Source organism: Octopus bimaculoides, chromosome 24 (assembly GCF_046866305.1).
Source record: "Octopus bimaculoides isolate indiv1 chromosome 24, ASM4686630v1, whole genome shotgun sequence".
Lineage (NCBI taxonomy): Eukaryota > Metazoa > Mollusca > Cephalopoda > Octopoda > Octopodidae > Octopus > Octopus bimaculoides.
The window spans coordinates 36,402,519-36,414,806 of record NC_142951.1 but is presented as its reverse complement, the minus strand read 5'-3'; the positions used below and the strand labels follow the sequence as shown (position 1 = coordinate 36,414,806).

Sequence of the window (12,288 nt, the reverse complement as noted above, 5' to 3'; positions counted from 1 at the left end):
TTTCGAGAATATTAAAAGCTTTCCAAGAATGTTCTGTCTTCATTTCGGATATTCAAGCCATGACAGGTTCTGTGATAACAAAGAGTTTGATTTTTTTTTTTCTTACTGGGGGAAAAGACGAGGAGAGACAGAAAGAGAGAGAAATATGAGGAAAAATAAGAGAGTAACAGACTGGTAAACAGAGAGAGAGAGTGATAAAGATAGGAGATGAGAAAAAATGAGAGAAACAGACTGGTAAAGAGAGAGAGGGGGGGGTGAGAGGGAGAAGATATTTCTTCTGAGTCTAGGTTTGTTGATTTGTTTAGCTGCGACGATTGAAACCTCTCACTTGCAACATCTTCAGTTATTGACTTTGAAAAAATATAAAATGAGAACGGAGAAAAGTTGAAAGGAAAGTCTGAGTAGGATGTAACAGAAGTTTTACTCTTAACAGAACCAAGAATATGACGAGTTAATCCAAAGAACAAGTCTTCGGTATTGTGATAACGTCTATGATATCTAACAGACGTAAGGGTTACATATTTAAAAGTGGGGCGAAGGATATAATCGATTTTATTGATACCAGAAATGATCTCGCAAGCATTTTATCGAACTCAGAAGAATTATTAAAATATCAGCTTTTAATTTCATTTAATTTTATTTAATTTGGAAATATATCAAAAATACAAAACATTGCGTGGAATCTGAAAGTTTAAATAGAGGAGATATTAAAAGAATGAATTAATGGAGATAAACCAATTCATCTCACAGTCTGAATTTAGGAAAGTAAGGTAACGGGCTGGAGCGTACTACTATTATACGCAAAAGTATAAGAAATTTGTATGTGATTTAGCGAAAGAAGACAATCACCAGCAGTAATTGTTAGCGACTGTCAAGAAGTGGAGGTAATGAGTAAAAATTAATCTAATTTCTCAAAGTTAATTTACATGATTGGGGAGAGAACTACAGTAATCCCTCGCCATATTGCGGTTCACCTATTGCGGTTCATTATTTCAATTTGCGTCGATTCCTCCTCCGTGGTCTGCTTTTACATTTATAATACAATAAATATATTTAAATCATAAAAATATTTTAAAAATACACAGTATAGTACTGTTTTTACTTCTCGGATTTTGACCTATCGCGTGGGGTTTTGGAACGCAACACCTGCGATTGTCGAGGAATCATTGTATCTGATCTACACAAACAAGGATTTTTTTTTTTTATTAGAGTTAAAAATAATAATTTACGCGCGACACAGATATTTTAAATATTGGTTGCATCTTTCAAACTGGTCGTTGAGAGTTCAAATCTGAAGGTTGCTATACCAGTTTCAAACGGGGGATTTTCCTTCAAGATTAGAATGAAATTCAAAAATCTACGTCTATTGGCATTATACTGTTTGTGCCAGTTTTGCATCATTTCTAAGAATGGCACAAGGCCATTTCAGAATTTTAAGTACTACTAGAAAGAGGAGATCGAACGAGGAGGAGATCCTTGTAGAAACTTGCAAACACTTGCCTGTGAAAGCCCTGCCATTCAAAAGTTCTGCAAACCAGATGCCACTAGGTTTCAGGGCCGCCAGGAAAAAAATCCGTATTCTTTCAGGGTCTTTCTCTTAAGGCTCTGCAGTACACCAGCTTCATTCACTGGTGTGAACCCCTCCCCCACCTACTGACTCGATGGACTTGTAAAGTTTATGAAAATCATGGCTTTTTTTTTTATTTATGGAACAAAATCGATTTTCAGTTTTGCCTCGGACAACGACCGAGCAGAAGACAATGCGGGCCTGTCCACTATTTTGAGATCGATTTTATTTTTCTTGATATTGGCAACTTAATTCGGAATGCTCCATAAAAGCAAAAGACAAAGAATTCATTGAATTTAACATTAGACAACGATGAAGCGAGTTCTGTTTGTTTGGGGCGAGTTCTAACTAGGATTGTCAACGTCTGTCTATTGATAGATTTTTGATTTAAATGATGTTTCAAGAAGAAAATATATCAACACAGTTCTTCTTTTGTGCATTAATCTATTGATTGAGGCTTAGAAGGGACAACAGAATTCGAGCGCGTGACGTTTATGCTTTTCCCTCTGTAGAATATTGGTTTCGACCATTCTAGAGAATGTCGCTAAGCATTTAGCCCCGGGGGAGGGGCTAACGATTCTCCCTTCTATTATAGGAACAAGGCCTGAAATTTGGTGGGAGGGGGCCAGTCGATTAGATCGAACCCAGTACGCAACTAGTACTTAATTTATCGACCCCCGAAAGGATGAAGGACAAAGTTGACCTCGGCGGAATTTGAACTCGGAACGTAGCAGCAGACGAAATACCTCTAAGCATTTCGCCCGAGGTGCTAACGATTCTGCCAGCTCACCGCCCTCCCTCTCTAAGATATTAAAAGGTGAATTATCAAAACATAAACCCAATACGAATCTCACATCCATGTCTACTTCTGTGTGAAGGGGTTTATGACATTAACGGTTAATAATGGGTAAAGAAAAAAAAATTGCTTCAATTAAAACCAATTCCAAAAATGAAAAAAAAACCCAGTTCTGCTAATATTGAAACTAATTAACGGTATATCCGGAACTTAATTCCTTGCAGACTGAATCGGTCGCATTATTGCAAGAATACTGAAGATTACACTGGTCAGAATTAGGAATTTCTCTCTTATTTCTTGTGGCATCGAATTAATTCGGCATGAGTGACGCTTATTTAGATATTCCAGTTCTTGATAGAAAACCTCATCTTCGTAGCTTTTACATTTCTCCACCAGTTCCTCATTCTGAGACACGTAGGCAGAGAGATTATCCAAAGATTGTTTGCAATAATCAGCCACTTGTTGTAACTTGGAAAACGATTCTTCCTGCGGGGGACAAATTGAAAAAGAAAAAAAAAAGATTTTTAAAAAAATGTAGAACAAATAAAAACAATTTAAGATTTTCAGGTTGGTTCTAAAAGTTATTTAGCTCCAGGTCAGCAATGATTAGATTTATGGTCAAAGTTATTCCAACAATGACCATCCAACCTTAAGAACAAAAAGAGTATACATTAAAAGTTAATCTCACATGGAGAGTAACCATGGAGAGCAATTAATTACGGACCAACTAGCAAAGGAAAGTGGTCGCTAAACCTGCTAGAAATAGCAATCACATTTTTTCTCACATGCTACAATCTTAATACTGGCAGGGATACATTAGTGCAGAGCATCTGAAAATACCGAAGGCTGGAATCCCTGTCATCATAAATCCGCTGGGCTACAACTAATCCTAATTCTGTCTAAATAACACCATTTCTGATCCGACCGGCTTGAAAAATGGAAGGATTTTAGACAAGGTGCTTCTGTATGCAAGCTATTTGAAAGAAAGGAAAAAAAAAAAAAAAAACGGTCACACCTGGAACGGTTTTATTGTTGGTCATCTAGATCAGATTTGATCTACGAGTACACACACTTGTAGAGAAAGAAGATGTTGAGGGATTACTGCCTTCTGCTTGTAGTTTCAACTGAAACGGAAATCACCGGTCCGTCATCTCACCAAAAACCTACCAGGGAATGTATTACAAGGATAATATGAGGTTTTATTGAGAGAAAGAAGTTGAATGTGAAAGGGGCCTAAATTGTGAGGGGGGGGGGGGGCTGATGCGAGGATTGTCCTTAACTCCGTGATTATAGGGAAACGTGGAAAGATTTTGCGATTAGCTATGGTTTTTTTCTATCTTCGTAGTGTAGTGATGGCAACCGAATCTTTTAATCAGGACTCCGAGTTTAACGATTGCGAGAGAAAGAAAGAACGAACTGATAAATTTGTACAGCAGAAAGGAAAGCAACAGAGACACGTTTTTCTTTGTTTTTTCCTCCTCAACAGCTAAGAAACTCTCTCTCCTCACTGCAGACAAAAAAAAAAAAAAACCAAACGGTCAGATTCTGTGACGCATGAATTCATTGGCAGACATTAACTTCTTAAGACTAAGTTTCCCCAAACACTTATCCTTTCTTTAGTCAGCCACCACACACAAACATACACACACACACAGACGTGCCGTAAAGTGACATGCGAAGGATTTAACCAACTTTAATAACACGTAAAAATACTCCCCGGCCCACGGTGGAAGTTCAAAAATGTTGAAATACAATGAAACATTTGGAGTCAATATTCCTCGCCTTGAAACGTAAAAACTTAGTGGAATCTTGCTTTTTCTGGCCATTATTTCTATTAGCGTATTCCAATATAAATATTCCACATCAATAATTGATCTTTCCTTCGTCAATAAGTAATATTTTATCCAACATAAGAAATATACTCCCAACCATCCAAAAGAAAAAAAAAGGATAAAGAAAAATGTTCGAAAATAAAATTTAAAAAAACGATGCTCATTGGTGCATAGCGGTGTTGGTGGTGGCGTGTTTTAATAAAATACATCGTTACTGGGAGGAGTGATGTATCGGTTTTAATTCGTGCAACTGGTTATCTCTGTCGAAGAATCTCTGGAGAGGAAGTAGAGAGCAGAAAAGAAAAAAAAAATACTCTTCCCACACAGAGAGAGAGAGAGAGAGGGGTTCTATTATTAGAGTTTGGAGGAGAAGAATGCTATATACAAATCTACTCATACAGAAAGCATGCATACACACACACACATATAAGCCTACAACATGCATTTGTACAGGCAACGAACGAAAGAGAACGCTGGGCATCGGAATGGCTTTGGGGGTGGGTAGAGTGCTTGCTTTCTTATAACGTTGTTCTGCGTTCAATCCTATGACGGGGTTTCCTGCCTCTAGAGCATAATGTTTAATAAAAATTAAATCTAAAATGTTAGATTTTTGTTGAAAACGAAGATTATTATTGCAGTTTGGCTTCGGGTTCTTTTGGTCTAAATCTCTAACAATAATGTTAATTCAAGGCTAAACAGGGGGAGGGGATTTCAGATCACAAGTATCTTTTAAAAAGGGACACATAGAGCTATGTGCGGGGCACGGCTGGCAAACCTTCGCTCCTAAGTGTTATTGAAGCAGGTTTGTCTGAAACTAAACAACAAAAACAGAGAGAAAGAAAAAGAATTTAAAGAAAGGTTTTATTTGTTTACCGAAGTTAAACTGCCAGCATCCTTGAAAGTGTGAAATTCCCGAGAAATAAACGTCACCCAGCTTCTAATTAATGAATTGTGGGCTTCGAGGTTCTGAAGAATTGATTTTAATTGTGCATATTTTGTTATAATCTCACTGGAGACAAAATCAATATGGTGGGAGAGGCGCGAGTCGATTGTGTCGATGTTGGAACAAGCAATGTCTTCTAATTCATCCATTTCACGGGGGAAACACTGACAAATGAGTAACTCGGCGTCTTTGATAGTTTTCCGACTGAAGTTGGTAATTAAAGAACGTTTCAGGGAAACCCGTGTGTTCATAATTCCCTGCCAAAGTATGATGACACCGATTCCAAAAGATTCTCTCAAGCTAGAACCGACCAAACGCTGTTCCTCCTACAAAAGTTTATAATGGATTCATCATTAAAATAATAAAACATTCCAAGCAATAATTAGAATATTTCTAAAGACTGAAATAAGATCGGATTTTCTAATATTCAAATGTCATTCTTTTAACACAAATTTCTTTAATTTTGGTTTCAAATTTTGGCAGAAAGTCAGCAATTTGGTGGGAGGGGATAAGTCGACTACATGGACCCTGGTGGTCGACTGGTACTTATTTCCTTGACCCCCGAAAGGATGAAAGGCAAAGTAGACCTAGCAGAATTTGAACTCAGAAAGTGCAGACGGACGAAATTTTTGAATTACTTATAATATTCTTTTCTACTCTATGGAACCAAAAGTCTTATGGTAAAAGCTTTGGCACAGTAGAGGTGAGATTCCCAAGTGAACAACCGGACAAAAAAAAATGTCACGCCAACCCTGAAGATCGAGAAATTGCATAAGATCCCCACGAACTGCGGTCGAAGAGTTGTCAGAGTGAAGGTAGAAGAGGTAGAGATCTCCTTAGTGGCAGCGGCCGTATTGTATGGCATAGAATAGCGATGTAAAATTCTTGTAAGAAGGTAACACAAAAAGAAAATTGGTACCGTATTGGTTGGGATGGGAATCTTATTGCAAGCGGATTTCGAAACTGCACAGGAGATCCCACGTATCATCGTTTTCCGTGGCTGGATCGCAGCAATGTACAGCTACATTTGCTCGGTAGTTCGGTGGAATGGTTACCTATCAGAACCTTTCAACATCAGGCGTTCGGTCCGTCAAGGGTGTCCCCTCTCGTCTAGAACCACTTTTGCGGAAATTGGAGGCGTTGAGAGGCAACGTAAAAAAAGAATGATTAAAATTCAAATTCTTCGCAGATTGACTTAGCTTTTCATCCTTCCGGAGTCGATGAAATAAATATCGGTCGAACATTGAGGGTTGATTATTTCGACAAAACCTCGCCCTAAAAAAAACTTCAGGCCTTGTTCCTATTGTAGAAGAGACTACTACTACTACTACTACTACTACTACTACTACTACTACTACTACGACTACTACTACAACTTGTGTCCACTGAAGCACGTGCTAGGATACGTCACGTGGTCTCCCGTGGCTTGGGGAATCGATTTTCACACAGTTTCAATTACTTCACTTACAATTGCTAATGTCCTCGTACACATGGGATTGATGCTGTATGTAAGTGCGCATAGATGCATGTGTATGTATCGTGTGTTCGTATGTATTACTGTGTGTATAGTTGGGATTCTTAGCTGGTTTCTGTGTGTCTGTGTGTTTGGATATGCATGGTCATGTGACATGCGTGCACGAATATTTATCTCCCAATGTTTATATTGTTGGAAACGCCAAATGAATGCACGCGCGAATGAGTCTTGAAATATACCATTGCATTCGTTCATGTATACATACAGACATACATATAGACATGTGGGAACACATATACATACATATATATATGTTACGTATATGTATGTTTGTACGTACACACACATACCATATATATATATATATATATATATATATATATATATATATATACTCACATAGACATATATATTCATGTATGTATGCATGTGCGTATGTATCTATGTATATGAATGCATGTATGTTTAATGCTTGGTTGTATCATGCTGACACACTGATGTGAGAAGCCGTTAAAGGGAAGAGTTAAAGAAAGTACTCAATACCGTTAATTAATGTGGAATAATAACCCAGGATTTACCTAAAGGTATAGAATGAAGAACTTCGTCAAGCATAGCTGATCTCATTTCACTCCCCCTCTCTCTATCTCTCCCTCTTTCTCCCTCTCGCCTCTTTCTCTCCCCCTTTCCCTCTCCCTTTATCTCTCCCTTTACAAATTCTAAAGCCACCTCAGATGTCCGATTGTTCACGTTATGATCCTTCTTGTCAATCTTGTAATTGTTATTCTTGTTGATGTTGTCGTATTAACTGTTACTTTTGTATTGATTGCTACAATTTGTTGCGTCTAAGATAGCAGCAGCAGCAGCAGCAGCAGTAGTAGTAGTAGTAGTAGTAGTAGTAGTAGTAGTAGTAGTAGTAGTAGTAGTAGTTGTTGTTGTTCCCACTCTCCCATAAGCAACGTCACGTGGATTATTAAAAGTACGAAATTGAAGAAGTCACTGGTGTGTCTCCCTTTATTATCTGCATTTGTTACGTCCCATCCTTCTCCCCACCAACCTGCCCCCATCCCTGGGGATATTTCAGGTGAACAATATACTAGATTAGTGAACGGTGGGGGATGAGGTTGAGATGGTAGGGAGTAGTCTTGTAGCCGTTGCCTGGCCCCTATCTTTACTATTCACAGTTCAATGGTTTCGGGGCCAGCAACTGAGATATTCTCATCTATTTATATACATACATTTGTATGTGTGTATGTCTATGCATGTCTATGTTTGCAGACATATATGCATACATACATATGTGTGTGTGTGTGTGTGTGTGTGTGTGTGTGTGTGTGTGAATGGATAAATAGATAGGCATATGAGTATGTGTCTTACATATATATGCATATATACACACAAACACACACATACTCACTCAAACAAACACACACACACACATACACACGCATATATAACAGGTTTTGTCAATGGTTACAAATATACACATATGTATTCATACATATAGACACGCGGGCGAGCGCACTCATATAAACACACATACGCATACGTATCGCTCTCCGTACGAAAATGTATTCATGCACACACACATACACATACACACACACACACACACACACACACACACAGAGCGAGGGAAAGAGAGAGAAAGAAGCTGGAAGAGAGCTAGAAATGACAGTTATCGCAACAGTTCCATTTTGGTTCATTTAGTCCGCAGCATATGGACACAATAAATGCTTAGAAGACACACGTTTTTATGTTGGACATTCACCGCTACACAACGATGTCCTGTCCTTGGCCTGCTTACGTTTCATTTGGTCCGTCCTTACGTTCTGAGTTCAAATTCCACCGGAGTCGGCTTTGCCTTCCATTCTTTCGAGGTCGATGAAATAGGTACCAATTACGCTCTGGGGTCGATGTAATCGACTACCCCTCCCCCCCCACCGCCCCATCACCCGAAATTACTGGCCTTGTGCCAAAATTATTCTTTTCTACTTTTGGCACAAGGCCTAAAATTTTGGGGGAAGGGGGACAGTCGATTAGATCGACCCCAGTCGCAACTGATACTTTATCGACTCCGAGAAGCAAAGTCGACCTCGGCGGAATTTGAACTCAGAACGTAAAGACAGACGAAATAACGCTATGTATTTCGCCCGGCATGCTAACGTTTCTGCCAACTCGCCGCGTTCTGAACTCTTTAAAATAAATAAATACACGTAATATAATGTCTAACAGCTGATGAATTCTACCTCTGGATTCCCTCCATTCTCTTCTTGCCGTATATATATATATATATATATATATATATATATATATACATATATATACATATATATGTGGGTGTGTGTATGTGTATGTGTATGTGAGTGTTCTGTTTCCTATTATATTTTCTCTGTACTATAATATAAAGGTGTGTGTATGTGTATTACTGGCGGAATGATACATGGCAACAGTGGTTAAGTGAGAGATGCAGTTTATTGTTAAGCAAGGTGATAGGGGTGGTGGGGGCGATATTAGTGGTAGCGGTAGTGGTGTTGGTGGTGTTGGTGTTGGTGGTGTTGGTGTTGGCGTTCAGAGGCGTACAGGTTGGAGGGGTGAGGCGGAATTCATGGTAGTGGTGACGGTTGTGACATGGTTGTGAGTGGGGTGGGGAATATTAATAGTTGTAACTGTGACAGTACTGGTGTTGGTGGTGGTGGTGGTGGTGATAGTCATTATAGTGGCAGTAGTTGGGTGGTGCTCATGTTGGTTGCGGTGATGATGGTAGTGGTGGTCGTCGTTATGGTGGTGACGATGGTAGTGGTGGTCGTGGTCGTAGTAGTGGTGGTCGTGGTTTTGGTGGTGGTGATGGAATTAGTGGTGGTTGTGGTGGAACTGTGGAAGGCGGTTTGTGTTTTAAATAGCTTTATGGAAATTAGTATTTGAAAACGGTCGGAATGGAATTAGGAGAGAAGAGAGAGAATTCTTGGCCGAAACTTAAAGCCTCAAAGAACTGATTGTTGCAGAACAAAGATTCGGTTTGAAATGTAGTTTTAATCTTATTCACAATGTTAATATCACGAAACATTTGCGGTTTAGATATTTCGACTTTCTTACACTCCCACCAACCACCCAGCACCAAACACACTCACACACTTACCTACAGTTGTATATATGTATATATATATGTAAGTGTGTGTCTTAGGCGTCTATAGGTATTTCTCCTTTTCTTCTTCTTATCTCCCTCTATCTATGTATCTGTCCGTGTGTCTGCCAATTTGTATGTTTATCGGTCTTTACAATATTGCCGTCTCATATATGAACACGTATAAACCGTACCACCTATCCATCCATCTATCTATCAACCTATCTATTCTATACCGTGTGTATCCATATGTATATGGAAGCGTGTAGGTGTGTGTGTGTGTGTGTGTGTGTGTGTGTGTGTGTGTATTCAAAGAGAAAGAAGGAATCACATAAGATGAAAGCTACCTCAGGCATATTGGCAAAAGAAAACGTAGAGGTTGACGTAGCAAGTTAAGGCTTAAGCACACACACAAACACACACACATACATGCATACTGTCATATATATGTACATATAACGATGCATGTGTGTGTGTGTGTGTGTGTGTGTGTGTGTGTGTGTGTGTGTGTGTGTGTGTGTGTGTGTGTGTGTGTGTGTGTGTGTGTGTAGGTATGTCTGTGTGCGTTTATGTATCCCTATGATATTTGAAGTAGATAAAAAGGAATAAACAGACCGATGAAGACGCTTGTTCATACGTTTAAATAATATCATGTATTCAGGTTACGCTATCATCTGGCAGACACTGAACTTTCTATATACCTTATATATTCATGTAAATACACACACATACACACACACACACACACACACACACACACACACACACACACACACACACACACACACACACAAACACACACACACACACACACACACACATACACACATATGTATTATATAATGTATATATATATATATATATATGTATATATATATATATATATATATATATATATATATATATATATATATATATATATATATATTTACATAATTATGAAAAATGGAGGATTATAGAATATATCTATATTCATATACATGTATGTATATATAGAACATATATAGATAGATGTATACGTATATATATATATATATATATATATATATATATATATATATATATATATATATATATATATATGTGTGTGTGTGTGTGTGTGTGTTTATGTATATATGTTTATATATAGACGCATGCGTACATGTGAATGTGTCTGTGAGTCTCTGCTTGAATATGTCTCGAGTTATATTTATAACTTGTAAACCCTTTTAACCAGCTTTGCATTAATCCCGGCTCCTTCTGCTGCAAACATGTCGGACCCTCGACTGCAGAAACAGCGGAGACGGCGCTGGGGAAACGCATTTGACTAACGTTAGTAAATCACGTTTGAAAGGGAACAAGACTTCACTGCCGGTATCTGATGATGATGATGATGATGATAATGATCATCATCATCATCCTGATGATGGGGTTTCGTTCTGTTAAAGTTAGAATATTTAGTTACATATGACTGATTCTGCCACTAACTTCAACGGCTGCCTTCAAGTCACAGGCAACATCGCCTTGTTTAGTGGCTGGCAGACATTACTGAACAACGTCGTAGATGAAAGGGGACATCGCTTGTTCATTGGGGTGTGTTGGAAGTGGTGGTGGGTGGGTGGGTAGGTGGGGTGCAGAGGGGTCGTTTAATTGGGTGAACATAAATCATAAATTTAACAACAACAACTGCAACAACAAATAGAATAAAACACGGTTTTTCTTGTGTCGAATTTCACATCAATTTCAGATCAATTCAAATCAATTTTAATCAAAAAGTCCAGCTTTTTTGATATCCTCAAAATGAGCAGGTGATTTGTTTATATAAGTATTCATAAATGCACGTGTGTGTGTGTGTGTGTGTATGCGCGTGTGTGTGTGTGTGTATGTGTGTTTGTGCATGTCCTCTATCTCTTACGTGGACGATTTGTTTCTAGGGATCAAATGTTCGTGCCGTGCATTACCTCACCTGTCCCCGCCATCAAACCGACGTTGCCTGAACCGATGCACCACAGTGCACCATGTGTCAGTTTTCGAAGTGCTTGAAGAGCAATGTGAGATGAAGTGTTTTGCACCACTCGATCTAGGAATTGAAACTGCGATCTCGCGATCCTGAGTGCAAAACCTTAACCACTAGGCCATATAAATATATATATATACAGATGCATATAAGATATGTACTATAATTAGTTGTTTTAATTTTATTTAGGTTGTATAATTTTAAATTAATTTATATTAATTTTCTTTGAAACTTATTGACTTTTCTGCAACATAAAGACTGCTTTAGAAATGCATTCATGCCGTAATTTGTGTTATATTTTTCATATATAGCACCATGCATACCAGCTTCCCGTCGTTATCCAAGGGAAAGGCAAAGGGACCGATACAACCAGTGACGTCACAACTCATTTCCACAGCTGAGTGAACTGGAGCAACGTGAAAATAAAGTGTCTTGCTCAAGAACACAACACACGATCCAGTCCGTGATTCGAGCTCACAACCTCATGATTGTGAACCCGACAATCTACCCACTGAACCATGCGCCTTCCACATTTGTATGATTCATAAATGACCACAAT

The 12,288-nt window shown here is 38.5% G+C and overlaps 1 protein-coding gene across 2 annotated transcripts in view; it reads right to left on the bottom strand.

Moving 5' to 3' along the window:
• Positions 1-618: 618 nt before the first annotated feature.
• The window catches only part of LOC128250761 (uncharacterized), an 18,380-nt gene continuing 6,710 nt past the window's right edge, over positions 619-12,288 (bottom strand). Inside the window, exons 1-3 of one of the 2 annotated variants that reach the window (XM_089340768.1) lie at positions 6,058-6,412; positions 5,069-5,464; positions 619-2,849 (exon numbers count right to left, since the gene is read on the bottom strand). In XM_089340768.1, the coding sequence (XP_089196894.1) occupies positions 2,574-2,849; positions 5,069-5,464; positions 6,058-6,126 (741 nt within the window). In that variant the 5' untranslated portion in view covers positions 6,127-6,412 and the 3' untranslated portion in view covers positions 619-2,573. Of the gene's footprint in view, positions 2,850-5,068; positions 5,465-6,057; positions 6,413-12,288 lie in introns of those variants that run through there. The other variant, XM_089340769.1, reaches the window with a different exon arrangement.